We start from the raw sequence: 14708 nt of genomic DNA, 5'->3' as shown, positions 1-14708 counted from the left end.
CTCGGTACAGCCTGTTGAAGAAATAAAGTTCTCAGATTAATTCCAGATTGTGTTATAATGCCTCTAATTCTAAATATAAAGAATAAACTCTGTTCTTTATACTAAATTATGCTAATTGGCCATTTCCTCCTCTTTTATCCAGCTTTTTCCCCCCGAAATTCTGCTTTCTGTCGATTTCCTGATTTTAGTTGCAGACTCTCAGTGCTATTCAACACATTATGTCACAATATTGATTTTGTGCTGTTAAAATGTTAGGACGTTTATTTACTGTTGCATCAGATGCATTTATTTATAAAACTAAAAATACAAACACCAAAGTGTCCATATCTTGATTATAGGGATTCAGTGGACTTTAAAAAGACTGCACAGCAGATGGAAGGGAAATATTCACACATGGTCTATGCATACTTCAATCCTATCAGTTGTGCCACCAGCATATCACATAGGCTTGAAAGGATTATAATTTCTTCTTTCTTTCCAAGAAAAAAAAAGTAGAGTATTTAACATTCTCTCAATAATAATAATTAGTCAGTTGTTGTTAAGTTGTGTCTGACTCCTCATGACCCCTTTGGGCTTTTCTTGGCAAAGATTCTGTAATAGTTTGCCATTTCCTTCTCCACTTCATTTTATAGATGAGGAAACTGAGGCAAATAGGGTTAAGTAACTTGTCCAGGATCACACAGCTAGTGTCGGAGGTCAAATTTGATGAGTCTTCTTTTTTTATGCCATTTATTTTTTTCAATTACATGTAAAGATAATTTTTAATGTTCATTTAAAAAATTTTGGCTTTTTAATTTTTCTTGCTCTCTCTTCCTCCTCCCCACCTAAAATGGTAAGCAATTGGATATAGGTCATATAAGTGCAATCATGTAAATATATTTCCATATTAGTTATGTTGTGAAAGAAGAAACAACAAGAGGAAAAAAGTGAAAATAGTATGCTTCAATCCGCATTCAAATTCGATCAATTCTTTCTCTGGCGGTGGATAGCATTTTCTATCATGAGTCTTTTGTAATTGTCTTGCATCATTGTATTGCTGAGAAGAGCCAAGTCATTCATAATGGATCATCACACAATGTTGCTGTTAATGTGTACAGTGTTCTCTTGGTTCTGCTCCCTTCACTTTGTATCACTTCATGTAAGTGTTTCTAGGTTTTTCTGAGATTTGCCAGCTTATCCTTTCTTATAACACATTAGTATTCCATTACTTTCATACACCACAACTTGTTCAGCTATTCCCCAATTTATGGGCATTCCCTCAATTTCCAATTTTTTTGCTACCACAAAAAGAGCTGCTATAAATACTTTCTACATGTAGGTCTTTTCCCCTTCTTTATAATCTCTCTGGGATGTAGACCTAAAAGTGATATTGCTGGGTCAAAGGGTATGCGTAGTTTTATAGCCCTTTGTGCATAGTTCCAAATTGCTCTCCAGAATGGTTGGATCAGTTCAGAACTCCACCAATAATGCATTAATGTCCCAACTTTCCCACATCTTCTGCAACATTTGTCATTTTCCTTTTCTGTCATATTAGTCAATCTGATAGATGTGAGGTAGTACCTTAGAGTTGTTTTAATTTGCATTTCTCTAATCAATAGTGATTTAGAACATTTTTTCATATGACTATAGAAAGCTCTGATTTCTTCATCTGAAAACTGCCTGTTCACATCCTTTGACTGTTTAGAAGATGAGTCTTCTTGACTCCAGGTCCTACACTCAATAGCTGCCATAATAATATTAGCAAGTATTTATATAGCTTTTTAAAGTTTGCATAAAGTTATAAATATTATCTCATTTGATCTCCACAATGACCCTGAGAGGTAAGCTGCTATTATTATACCCATTTTACAAATGAAACTGAAGTGACTTGCCCAGGGTACCCAGCTAGTAAGTGTCGGAGGCCAGATTTGAACACAGATCTTCCTAATTCTAGGTCTAACTCTCTATCCACTGAACTACCTACCTCTTGTCTTCAACTCCATCCTGCTAGTAATATGAAAGTAAATGTTTTCAAGTATTAGTAGGGCATTGACTATCCATGTCAGGAAAGTTGCAAAAGAGACTTTAGCATATTGTATAGAAAATTCATATAAATGATTTCTGCAATCCCATTCAAATCTGTATCAGTGGTTTTATAATTCCTTCAGGCTATGAGGGTATTATTTAGGGCATAAAAGAAATCATTTACTAAATAGATTTTAAAGGCCTGAAAAAAAGTTAAAATCACTCAGGTATCAAATATTAATCTTTCTGAATCCCAGCTTCCTCATCTGTAAATGAGGAAGTCAGACTAGATGGTGTGTAAGATTCTCTTAGCATTTGCATAGGTCCTTCTTACTTATCAAGATTGCGTATTGCTGATGTGTGGTGTAATGGACAGAGAGCTGGCCTTGCAATTGGCAAAACATTTCTTCAAGTCTGACCTGGGGAACATACTGTCTGTGTGTCTGTGGGCAAGATCAAATGGCATAATAATTGTCAAGTGCTTAGCACAGTGCTTGGCCTGCAGTAGATGCTATATAGCACAGCTAGGTGGCACAGTGAATAGAGCAGACAGCCTGGAGTGGAGAAGACCTAAGTTCAAATCCGGTCTCAGACATTAGCTTTGTGACCTTGAGCAACTCACTTAACCCTGTTTGCCTTAGTTTCCTCATCTGTAAAATGAACTGGAGGGGGAAATGGCAAACCACTCCAGTATCTTTGTCAAGAAAACCCCAAATAGGGTCACAAAAAGCCAGAAATGACTCAACAACAGCAACAGGTACTATAAAAATTTTATTATTGTTATTGTTTTCATTATGCCACTTGACCTCAGTGCCTCATGCACTATTTTAAGACTATAAATTGAAGAACAGTTAGTGAGCTACACTGTTAGAAGCAATTTCCTCACTAAGAATTCTTTACACTGGTTGAATCACAACTATTAAAGAAAAAAAATCTTTTCATTATTTGAAACTAATGCTTGACTTCTAATAGTTTTTTCAATTTTTTGCCATGTATAGTTATTATACCCTGAAACTAATAAGAACATCAAATCATAACAGTATGATTTTATCTTGCATTGAATTGTTGAGGCCTCTTCCTCCTTAAATTAAAAAAATAAATCATATTAAGCTCCTTCACCTATGAGGCACCATGGTTAAGATCTCAAACACAGGGTCCAGAAACAGAAGACATGAGTTCGAATCTTAGCTCTGCTTCTTTTGTCTTCTATCTCACTGGACAAGTCCCTTTACTTTTCTGAGTGTATTTCTGTCTCTGAAATTAGGTACTAAGACCAGATGATCTTTGAGGTCCCTTTGGTCTCTTCATCCTGATTAAGGAAAGAGACACATTAATCTGCTACAGAATGAGCTTAAAATGAGACCTTTATTTTTTTTATATAACATTTTTAGTATCTACAAATCAGTTTGAATTTTGAATATATGTGGAATGAAAAGTATTGAAGCTAGTATGTGTTTATTATACCTTTCATTTAAAATTTCATTTTCACAACTTTAAGTTGCTAATTCCTGTAACAGGGTTGGAGAACCTGCAGCCTCGAGGACTTATGTGGCCCTCTAAGTCCTCAAGTGTGGCCCTTTCACACTCCCTGTGAAGTTTAGATTCAGATAAAGGGCTGCACTTGAGGACCTAGAAGGCCACATGTGGCCTGGAGGCTGCAGGTTCTTCACCCCTGGCAAATAACAAGACAATAAATGTTAGCTTTGCCGATTTGGGGGAATATTGCTTTTTGTTGTTGTTGTTTTCAGGTCAGCTCTTCATTTAATGATGGCTAGAGCTCTGACAGAGGCACCAAGGGAAGTGTTTGCAGAAGGGCCTGGTTGTCCCTTTGATACCATTGTCAGGGATTAGGGAAAAATCCCAAACATTCTAGCTTCTCTTAATAGCCCATAATGAATCTGTCATCCACTAATTTATATAAACCTTTTTGGAATGTTTGTAGTTAGTTTCCCCTACTACAAGACTGGGTCTCAGAGATAGGAGACATTTTAGTTCATCTTAAGAATCATCTGTACAGAATTATATTTAATTATACTAAATACGGAAGTAATTATATTCAGCGTGGCCTAATTGTCTCTAGTGAGAACTTCTGTGAAGCATCAGTAGAAAGTGATGTTTTCACATCACATCCCAGAGCTGTGGTTTTCTTTGGAGTGGTTGTTTGCTTTTCTTTTTCACTTCTAAGCTGATGATCCAAAACAGAGATTTTTCTTTTCTTATCTAAAGATATCCTGATGGAAAAATGTGGTTATTTTGGTAGTAATAATGATAATAGCAACAACAACTGACACTGGTATATTGCTTTAAAGTTTGCAAAGCATTTTATAAAATGTTATCTCCATGAGCTTTGCTTCACACAATTTTTTTTAAGCCCCCAAATAATTTGATTTTGGTCATCCTGTGTAAAATAGTACTTTACATTTCTTGTTCCATTATGTAATTACTCCTGCTCTAAATTCAAGAGACAATGAGGTAGTGTATCTAGAATTATATAAAATACATCTGAATTCTTGGTTATCTGACTTTTAAGAAATGTATCTCTGCTCTGTGAGCATAGAGGGCTTAGGTTAGTAATTTAGGACTCATATTCAGGTTTCCTTTTGTGTATATAATTCATAAACACTTGCACTCAATGTTGATTTGGCTTGGGTACATTGTACTCATGCATTTCAAAGATCCTGCAACCTGGGTGTGGCTGCACAGTTTGTATAAGATATGAAGGCTGGTCATGTCATTTCATAAGCAGAAATACAAAGATATGACTGCAATGGGGCTGGGGTAGAGCATTAACATAATATTTCATGCCTGTGGCTTATTCATTTCCATTCAACCAGTAGTTATTGAACACAGAATTGTGCCAGGTACAGTGAGGAATACAGAATGACAGCATCTCTGCCTTCAAATATTACAGAAACAGTTGAGGAAATAAAGCATACACCGTTTGAGAAAAAGAAAAAATCAGGTGACAAAATATTTGCTTCTGGCAGTCAATCCTTTCAAAGTCAGTTGAAGGAGTAGTTTTCACATACGTTTGCTGGTTAAGTGTGAAGCTCTCCCAATGACCATGTCCTTCTCTAGCCAAGCATAAGAATAGGGGAAAGTACTGGAAACCACACTTCTTCTCATGATGAACAACATCCAGCTCAACCTTTTCTGAGCCTTTAAGTGAGTATTGGAGACTGCTCATTTGTCTCATTGATGTTTTTTTTTTCTAAATTTAGAACAGGGAAATAATGAATTATTTCCTGATTATTTTAATATTTAATTAGGAACATTCAGAATAATTTATTTCTAAACCCAATTAATGTTTTGTGTTTGAGTGTGATAATTCTACTATCTGTATTACTGCACACTACTTTGGCTCACAGATTGTGTACCAAAAAGTTTCTCTAGTAATTAGTGGAGAAAAAATAAAACTTAAAGTCATTCTGTATGATGGAATGGGAGAGATTATAGTGAAGGGGAAATGGTGATAAAATGCTAACTATTTAGAATTTTCCTTGTTTATTACTTACTCTGTTGAAAAATCTGAGTCATCAGTAACTGTCATAAAAGTCTTTCATTGTTCCTAATCACTAGAAACAGAATTGAAATCATATTTGCACAAGTCACACAATATAGAAAGTAGACCTTGTTAATTTCAATAACTGCCTAATATTTTTTGTTGCTAAAGAATTGTCCCTATCAGAATCATTGCCCAGAAATATTAATATCCTATGTGCTGAATTAAATAATTGAGCCAATATTAAGAAATTCTTTGATGTAAGAAATTTCTTTGTTTTTTCACCTTAAATCTCTAGTCCTAATAAAGTTGCCAACACATCAAGGTCAGTCCTTAAAATATTTTGAAAATAATTTCCAGAATTTGGATTTAACTGTGAACCTTTATTTTGTTCTCTTGAAAACAGGTTTTGAATGTGACTCCTAATGATGGCTTTGCCAAAGTGCATTATGGTTTTATCCTGAAGGCCCAGAACAAGATTGCCGAGAGCATCCCTTATTTGAAGGTAACCTTCACTGCCCTTATTTTTTCATCTTGAGATTCCTTGGAGTCATTTGGATGCCCTTGATTGTGCATTATAGATTGATTGTCATGCACTCTACATTGATTGATATTTGCTACAGGGTCTTTTCATCAAGATGTTTACCCTCTCCCCATGACCACCATATGCACTATATGAATTTACCCTACAGTTGAAAGTATCTTATGTACAAAAATGCTTACTGTAGGCAACAAAAAGAACATGGGGAAAATATCTTAAGGAAAATTCTAAAAATAAATCAGCAACATTATTGCTTTTAGGAAAGACAAAAGATTTAAAAAAGGAAAGGAATAATTATTTTAATGTCTTTTAAAAATTAGTTCAATCAGAGCATTATTTCCTATAAGAAAATCAAATAAAAATTATTTCAGTGGTCATTGCCATGGGATGGAAGTACTGATATAATTGCACATATAAAATGAGGTGTAGAATTGAGGCTATCTAAATAAAACATGCTAACCTAAAACATTCAGGTTATGTCAGCAATGTGTTTGACATGGACAAAATTATGTTTGGCCTTTGGTGCCTTTGGTTGGCTAAGAAATTACATAATGATACGGTGAATTGTTATAGCTCTTCCAAAGAGCTCCATAAAAATGATATCACTTGTCCTCCCTAGGATGTAGGGAAGCATGAATCCTTCTTGAGGTACAGGACTCTGGCCTATTTTACCTTTCCTTCTCTCTCCTGGGCTCTCCTATCATTTTTCATAAATCTCTATTGGAATTTTTGACAGGCTGTCCAATAAACAATTCAACATACCAAGACTGGAACTCATTATTTTTCCCACTTTTAACAAATTCCTCTATTTCTATTGAGGGTAGCGCTTCCTTCTTGGACATCCAGGTTCATAGATTAGGTGTTTCTCCTTGACTCATCACTCCCACTCTCCCAGTATATCAATTCAGTGCCAGATCTTGTCATTTTTACCTGCAGCACATCTCTCATGTCTTTCCCCTTCTTTCTCTTCACATGACTCCCTTTTGTTCTGGCCCTCATAATCTTTTATCTTGTCCCTCTCCACTCCAGGTCATATCCTGTAGTGTTTTTCCTGAAGCCATGTCACTGCCCTACTTAATAAATTGTAATGGTTCCCTATTACCTCTCTGGTTAAATATGATCTCTACTGTCTCATAAAGCCATTCAAAACCTGGCTCCAAGCTACCTTTCTGGTTTTATCATGCATTATACTGCTTTACTTTCTATGATCCAGGAAAATTGGCCTCTTCCATCCACTGGCCTTTGTGTTGGCTATTCCTCATGCCTCCATATACTCCTTTCTCTACACTATCTCTTCAAATCTTTAGACTTTCTCTTTTATTAAATGAAGGTAACACTTTGGCAATCTTTATTGTAGGAATAGTGCCTTGTAACACAAAGGGATAGGAATAAAGACTAGACCTGGGATTTTACTTAAAAGGAAATCCCTGGATGAGGGAACTGCCTCTTCCTATGCAAATAGATACTTGTTATACCACTTGGAGCTTCTGAGACTTGCCTGGAGCACTAAGATGTTAAGTGACTTGCCCAGGGTCACACAGCTAGTAAGTGTCAGAAGTGGAACACAAACCTATGGTTTCCTCTCCCATGCAAACTCTCTATCTACTTCTATGGGGCTGCCTCTCATTTTATAAAACAAAGCTCTACATACATAGGAGTTATTTATTTACAACTTTTTGTCATAAATACAACAGGGATAATTATAAAAATGGTAGCAATAGGGATAGAGACTGACTTTGAGAATTCACTGGTGTAAGGAATTCCTAGGTGAGAAAGTGCCTGCGACCTAGGCAGGCCAACACCTTCTCTGTATGTTAGTCTTGAGAGTTGCCTGAGAGCATCAAGGTGTTAAGTGATTTGCCCAAGTTAAATGATTCGACCCAGATAGTATATATAAGGAATGGGACTTGAACCTTAGTCTTTCTTGCTTTGAGACCAGCTATGAGTTCTACTACATATGCACAAGGCTCTCTCCCTAAGGAAAGGAGATAATAGAATTTTTAAAAGAAGTCCTCTCCTAAAATATGGAGAATTTAGAATGCAATTCCTTGAAACTAATATCCTTTTATTTTTTTCCACTTCCTAATTCTTCCTTATCTTTTCTCCTTGCTTCTCATTTTCAGCCAACAGAACATGAGGTCCTGGAAAGGAAGGCTTGTGTCATTTTTTTTGTCTTTTTATCTCTAGTAGTTAAACCACAGAGCTTTGTACATAGGAGGAGTTCAATCAATGATTGAATTAAAAGAGGGGAAAATGATCAGAATGGGGAACAGGAAAAACCATTGAATTTAGCATCAGAAGAACTGACTTTGAATCTTGTTTCTACAACTTAATATTGATGTGACCTTGGGCAAATAAATTCGCCCCACTGGGTCTTAAGTTCTTAATTTGTAAAAATGAAAGTTAGACTAGGAGATCTCCAAGGGCTCCTTCTAGTTTTAAATCTTTTGGTTCTATTTTAAAATGGAAATTGGTTAGGGAGAAACTATCTTTTTTAAGATCCAAATTTATTTCCATTTTGTTGCATTTTTAAGTGGTTTTATCAAAAGCTCAGCATGAATTCATTTCCAGTGAAAAGAAATATATCTTTTGGCTGTCTCCATATCACTTCACACATTCTAAGGGTAATTAAGTATTTTGGTTCAAGTATAATAGTTAAAGACTGGCTGATAGGGTAGGATTCAGGGGAGGAAAAGGGGATTTGGCAGAAATACGACCAGAGAGGTCCTTTCCTGCAGAGAAGAACCTTAAATCTCTCAGAAAGGACTACAGGCTTAACTACATAATCACTCCCACAGAGAAGTATCTTCTTTATTTTATGACCAGCCCTAGCCCTTGATAGTGATTGCCTTATTGTTAAGATCTGGACTGTGATGTCTATTTTGTCTTGAGTTGTAAATTCTGATTCATAAGCTAACTGCAAAGTCGAAATGGGATCTTTTTATCTAGCTCTTAAAGGAAGGGGTGTGATTAGCGTTTTCTTTTCTTAGTTTGGTGTTCCTTTCTTTAATGTAGCCCAATGAATAAAGTAAATTTATTTATTGAAATCTCTCAATATAATATTACTAAGAATTTGTTTTTTACTTTTTCATCAGGAAGGACTGGAATCTGGTGACCCTGGCACTGATGATGGGCGTTTTTATTTCCATTTGGGTGATGCTTTGCAGAGAGTCGGGAACAAAGAGGTAGTGATCTCATAAACTAATTGTTTTCTCTTATAGAGGAAATGGATGGTGGAAAATAAAAGGAAGTCAGTTATAGAAAAATAAGAACTAAAAAAAATTGCTAATGGAAATATTCAGATTTAGGCAACTTAAGATTTAGTCAACTAGATGGTAGAGTGGGTAGAACACTGGACCAGGACCCAAAAAACCTGAGTTAAAATACCACTTCTTATACTTTCTAGCTTCTAAGCAAGTCACTTAACTTGTCTTTGCCTCAGTTCCCTCCTTTGTAAATATGGGGATAACGATAGCACCTACTTTCCAGAGTTGTAGACACTTAGCACTTACTCAAATACTAAATTATTATCAAGTTTATCAAGTATTTATTAGATATTTCATGTCATGTAATTTAAGCTAGGAGTCGTTTTCAGTATAACCCCTAGTCTACATTTTGAGAGTCCAATTTTCCTGAGAATATATATTCTCATGTTTAACATCGCAGTGTGTTGCCAGGAAACTGACTGAGTAATCCCAAGGTCTCTCTTAAAGTCCCATGGGAAGGCAGATATGGAAGGGAAACATTGTTTTGAAGTGAAAAGTGTGTGACAACTAGCAAAAGAGGCAAAGTAGTATTAATAAGAGCTGACGTTTACATTGCCCTTATGTGTGACAAAGCTCTTTATATACTTTATCTCATGGCAAGGAAGCATCTGACAATTAGCAAGAGACAAAATAGATAAAAGTTTATAAATAGGTTTCCTAGGTTTGTTTTGAAAATTTGCTATCATACTTTTATTATGAGATTAGAAAGATGTATGTGTCTTTTAGGAAGGATCTTTATTTTAAATAATCTTATTTACAAACTCACCATTACAATTAATAGCATAATTATGCTCTGAAGCTTCTTGGGACAAGTGTTAGGTGAATACTCAAAGTTGTAATTTCCAATAGCTACGGCCAATGAAATACATGGGGAAATAAAAACAAAAACCTTGTTGAATGTTTCCTTTGTCATAATTACTTTTTTCTCAGAATGATGTCATTTCCTTAATCATAACTTACATTATTTATTGTGACAACATATTCTAAAAGCTGGAAAGGCAATGAAAGATTCCAGAGATCAGACTAGGTTTGGAGTCAGAAAGATAGGGGTTCAAATTTAGCTCAAATCCTTACTAGCTGTGCAACCCCTAGGGAAATAGTCTTCTGTCAAATAAGGGGGGTTTACTCAATGACCTCAGAGGTTCCATCTTGCTTTATTTTTACAATTTCATGAAAAAACAATCCACACTGATTTCTAAGACAGATGTGTGGGGCTACCCAGGCATGGATCACTTCATAAAAGTCAGTGTATTAAGGATCAAAGAAGAAAGCTGCATCGTTGTTTATAACAATTAAATTCTGTATCTACAGTGCAGACATAGCTAAATGTAACATAGCTTTTCATTTCTAAAATTAATCAAAAGCATAGTTCCAATTGTGGATAATTGTGGATTTAAAAAATCAAGGGGGTTTGTGACAGGGAGTTTATTGACAAAAGACATGAATTGATTTGGGGTAGTAGAGGTTTAAATAATTGACACTGTTTTAGGTACATGTTTTTATTTTTCTGAATCTGTTCCTATATAACCTGCCATTCTGACAGCTAAAATATCATGTGGTGTTAGGATTGAATTGAAAGGAGAAAGTCAAAATTGCTGACTAATAAGTATTTTGGCTTCTTCACACCTTTTGAGATGGAAATGACCCTCAGTTCCCTTGAATGACAGACAGAGGCAAGATTTTGCTGACAGTATCTGTCTAACATTAAATAAATGTCCATGCCTGATTGATATAAATGCATTTGTCACACAAGACACATTTAATTTGTCTTTGAACATTACCAAAACCAGGCTCAAAGACAGTTAAAGGAAATCTATGTTCTCTTTCACAGCTTGGTTGGAAAGACCAAGTCTTTTGTCGTCTCAGTAACAAAAGAAACAATAACAAAAAAAAAACAGTTCACTACAAAAGCATTTGTTTAGAATTTAGGATTTGAATCTTTGGGACTGGTCTACAAACTCAATTGACATCATTATGGAAAGTAGAGGGGTAGCTGTTAATTGCAAAGAGATCATGGGGAACCAATATACTAATAAAAAAAATCCCTTTTCTTGCTTTTCTCTGAGAATCTCACTCCTATATCTTCAACTCTGCAGAGGACTTCCAATTCTATTCAGAAAAACATTTTAAAGCACTTTTCTATGTGTAAGGCAGTGTCCTAGGCATTGGAAATACAAAGATGAAAACTCAAATCAACAAGCATTTCTTAAGTGCCTGGCACCATAGTAAATATAATAAGGATAGAGACAAAGAAAAGCAAAAATACGGTCCCTGACCTCATGGAGCCCTTTCTACTTGAGGAAACAATATGCAGAGAACTCTGTGTGTACCAGGCAGAGTAAATTAAAGGCAATATCTGAGGGAAGCCACTGGCATTTAGGGAGATTGGGAAAGGGCTCTTGCAGAAGGTAAGATTTTTTTTCTGAGACTTGAAGAAGACAATCAAGCCAAGAGGGAAATTGTTCCAAACATGGCAGGGGGAGGACACATGAAAAAGCATAGGGTAAGGGGATGGGGCGTTTTGTTTAAGGAATAGCAAGAAGACCAGTGTTCATAGGTCATAAAGTTGCCAGAGGGGATTGATGGATGTATCAGAAGACTAGAAAAGTAGGAAGGGGGCTGGTTATGAAGGGTCTTAAAAGCCAAATGAAATTTTATATTTGATCCTGGATGTTGCCTTAAGAAGTTTATAATCTTCAAGATCTTTACTACCAGCTTGGATCTCTATTCCAAACTCCAGACATCTGTTACCAACTCCTTATGACAGGACCAGAGTTAAAATCCCACCTTTTCTACAAACTATCCCCGTGACCTTTGAAAAGTCATTGAACCTCTGGGCCAAAGTTTCCTTATCTTTCAAATGAGGAGCCTGGGCAAGATGGTCTCTAATGGTGATCCTATAGCCTTTTCCTTGATGTCTGACCTGCACCTCAAATACAGTCTGTGTAAAATTGAGCTTATCTTTCTCACAAATTCTGCTTTTCTTTTCCCTCTGACTTCAGAATATTTGTGAGTGTCACTCCCTTTCACTCAGCATCCCTTGATATTCTCTAGAAATCTTCTTTTCCTTTCCCTTCCTTACCCACATAGCTACCCAGCCCTCCTCCATGGTGCTTCATATTCACACAGGCCTTCTGTGTGCAGAGAATTGTGCTAAGTCCTGAAGGATATGCAGAGACTGAAGAAGAGCCAGACTCAGCCCCCATGGGGTTGATAGTCTGCCAGTGCCAGCATTCTAGTACAAGCTCTCATTCCTAGCTGATAGGACTCTTGTGGAAGCTTTCCTAGCTTTTTTTTTTTTTTAGCTCACCTTTTTTTTTTCCTCATAGCTAATCTCTCCCCGTTCTTTCCTTCTTCCAATCCGTCATTCACACAACTACCAGGTTAATTTTCCATACATTCCCACATCACTCCTCTGCTCAAAGCCCTGAAGCGACTTCCTGTTTCTTACCAAATAAAACTTAGATTCTTTAGCCTGGCATTCTAGGCCTTTCACAGTCTGGCAGTACCCCATGTCTATAATTTTATCTCATCTTGCTGCCCTCCATTCCAGTTAGACTAGACCAAGGGTTCTGAATGGTATCCATGAAGCTTTCCAAAAATATTTTTCATAACTATTTCAAAGTATTTGATTTCTTATATGATGCCATGTACTTTATTTTGTGAATTCAGAAACATTAGTCAGAGAAGGGGTCCTTAGACTTCACCAGATTGCCAGAAGGTTCGATGATAACACAAAAAGTTTAAGAACAAAACCCCTCAATATCATCTGCATTTTCCTGTTTCTGGGCCATTACATATCCACAGAAGGCCTCTTTGATGGCTTCCAAGACATCCTGGATTGTTGAAAGCTCTGTGAGCAGGGTGAAAGCTCTGTTATGTTCTATCAAACTGGAAAGATGTTAACAGCCTCTGCTGTTCCAAGGATAGAATATGTGTGTTCCAAGGATAGACAGTGTCCATTTTCTGTGGACCATCCTGGTTAAGCTTGGAGAAACTGGCTGCAGCCACATAAAATTTTTAATGACAGCAGTTCCCTAGAACTATTAAGTCATGTACAAGTTTCATTCATTGTTGTGGAAAGAGCACCCTTACTAAGAAAGTCACAAATATTTGAGGTGTTGAGCTATTGACCAAGTACCTTTGCTCATATCATTTCAAAGGAATGCCCTTCAGTTCTCTCCCCACTCCTCCCTTCCATCTGTTGAAATACTCTCTTTCCTTCAAAGCCCAACTCAAATGCTACTTCTTCGGGAAGTTTTTCTCTATCCTCCTAGTTAACAATGATCTTTCCCCCACTGACCTCATGTAGCATTTTTATGTCTCACTCCTGTACTCAATGTGTATTTATTTTATAAACACACGCTGTGTCTCATTTTATATCATAATTATGTTTACAGATGTCATATCTCCTTATTAGAATATAAGCTCCATGAGGGCAGAGGGACTATGTATTATTCATTTTTATATTTCCATGTCATACTGCTCTGGACATGGTAAGCATGGAATAAAATCTGACATATAGAGTGTTCCAAAAGCCATTAAAGCTTAAAAATACACTAAGACTTAAGGGCACCCAAAGTTACTTCTTTGGTGTATAATTTTTTGAGATGGATTGTGTCAGTGAGGGGAACCTAATAGAGTAAGATAGTAATACTAATAACAGCATTATTGTAGCACTTTAAGATTTATAGAGCTCTGTACCTCTCTCATTGTATCCATACAACCACTTTGTGAGTCAGACCTTTCTCATTATCTCCATTTTACAGAAACTGAGACAGAGAGTTTAAGTGAGTTGTCCAGGGCCACACAGCTAGTGAGCATCTGAAACAAGATTTGAACTCATGTCTTCTTGACTCCAAGTTCAGCATTTTTAACTACTGTGGCACCTACTTGCCTTGAGATAAAAAGAAATTAAAAGGGAAGTGAGTAGAGAAAAAAGGAAAACAACTCAAAATAAGAAGGAAAAGGAAGATGGCAAGAAGTCAAAGAGATAATGGGAGAAGGGGAAGATAGAAAAACCCAATGTGAAGAGAAACAGAGGAAAGAGAATGGAATGTTGAGAAGTTTCATTTCTTGTTGGTCTATCTGGGCATGGTATTCACAAAGGATGAACTCTATTCAGAGTCCTAAACAGTTGTACTATGATGAAACCATTCAAATCAAAGTACGCAGAAAAAAAAAAAAAGCATTCTCAATTTAAGATACTTTGTACTAGCTATTAACTGCTAGGGAATAGTAATAAACAGCAGCACTTTCCCCTTAGAGTAGAATTGGCATGTAGTTTCTAAGCTGGAGAGGCAGGACTAGGAACAGCGGTGGACCTTGCAAACAGCTGGTACCCAGAGCTCATCTGCCATTTATGTTCAGTGCGCAAAGGATGGAGGTCCTAACA

The 14708-nt window shown here is 36.4% G+C and overlaps 1 protein-coding gene across 7 annotated transcripts in view; it reads left to right on the top strand.

The window, feature by feature from the left end:
* ASPH (aspartate beta-hydroxylase) overlaps nt 1-14708 on the top strand; it is a 523279-nt gene that overhangs the window by 453955 nt on the left and 54616 nt on the right. For all 7 annotated transcript variants that reach the window (XM_069100008.1, XM_069100007.1, XM_069100009.1 and 4 more), the window contains 2 exons: nt 5913-6011; nt 9143-9232. In XM_069100008.1, the coding sequence (XP_068956109.1) occupies nt 5913-6011; nt 9143-9232 (189 nt within the window). The remainder of the gene's footprint in view (nt 1-5912; nt 6012-9142; nt 9233-14708) is intronic.

The sequence above is a fragment of the Petaurus breviceps genome, unplaced genomic scaffold, assembly GCF_028583685.1.
Source record: "Petaurus breviceps papuanus isolate PSGF00001 unplaced genomic scaffold, PetGlider_PUasm1.0 38, whole genome shotgun sequence".
Taxonomy (NCBI): Eukaryota; Metazoa; Chordata; class Mammalia; order Diprotodontia; family Petauridae; genus Petaurus; species Petaurus breviceps.
Note: the sequence above shows the minus strand (reverse complement) of the source record. Positions and strands in the feature narration are given on the sequence as shown.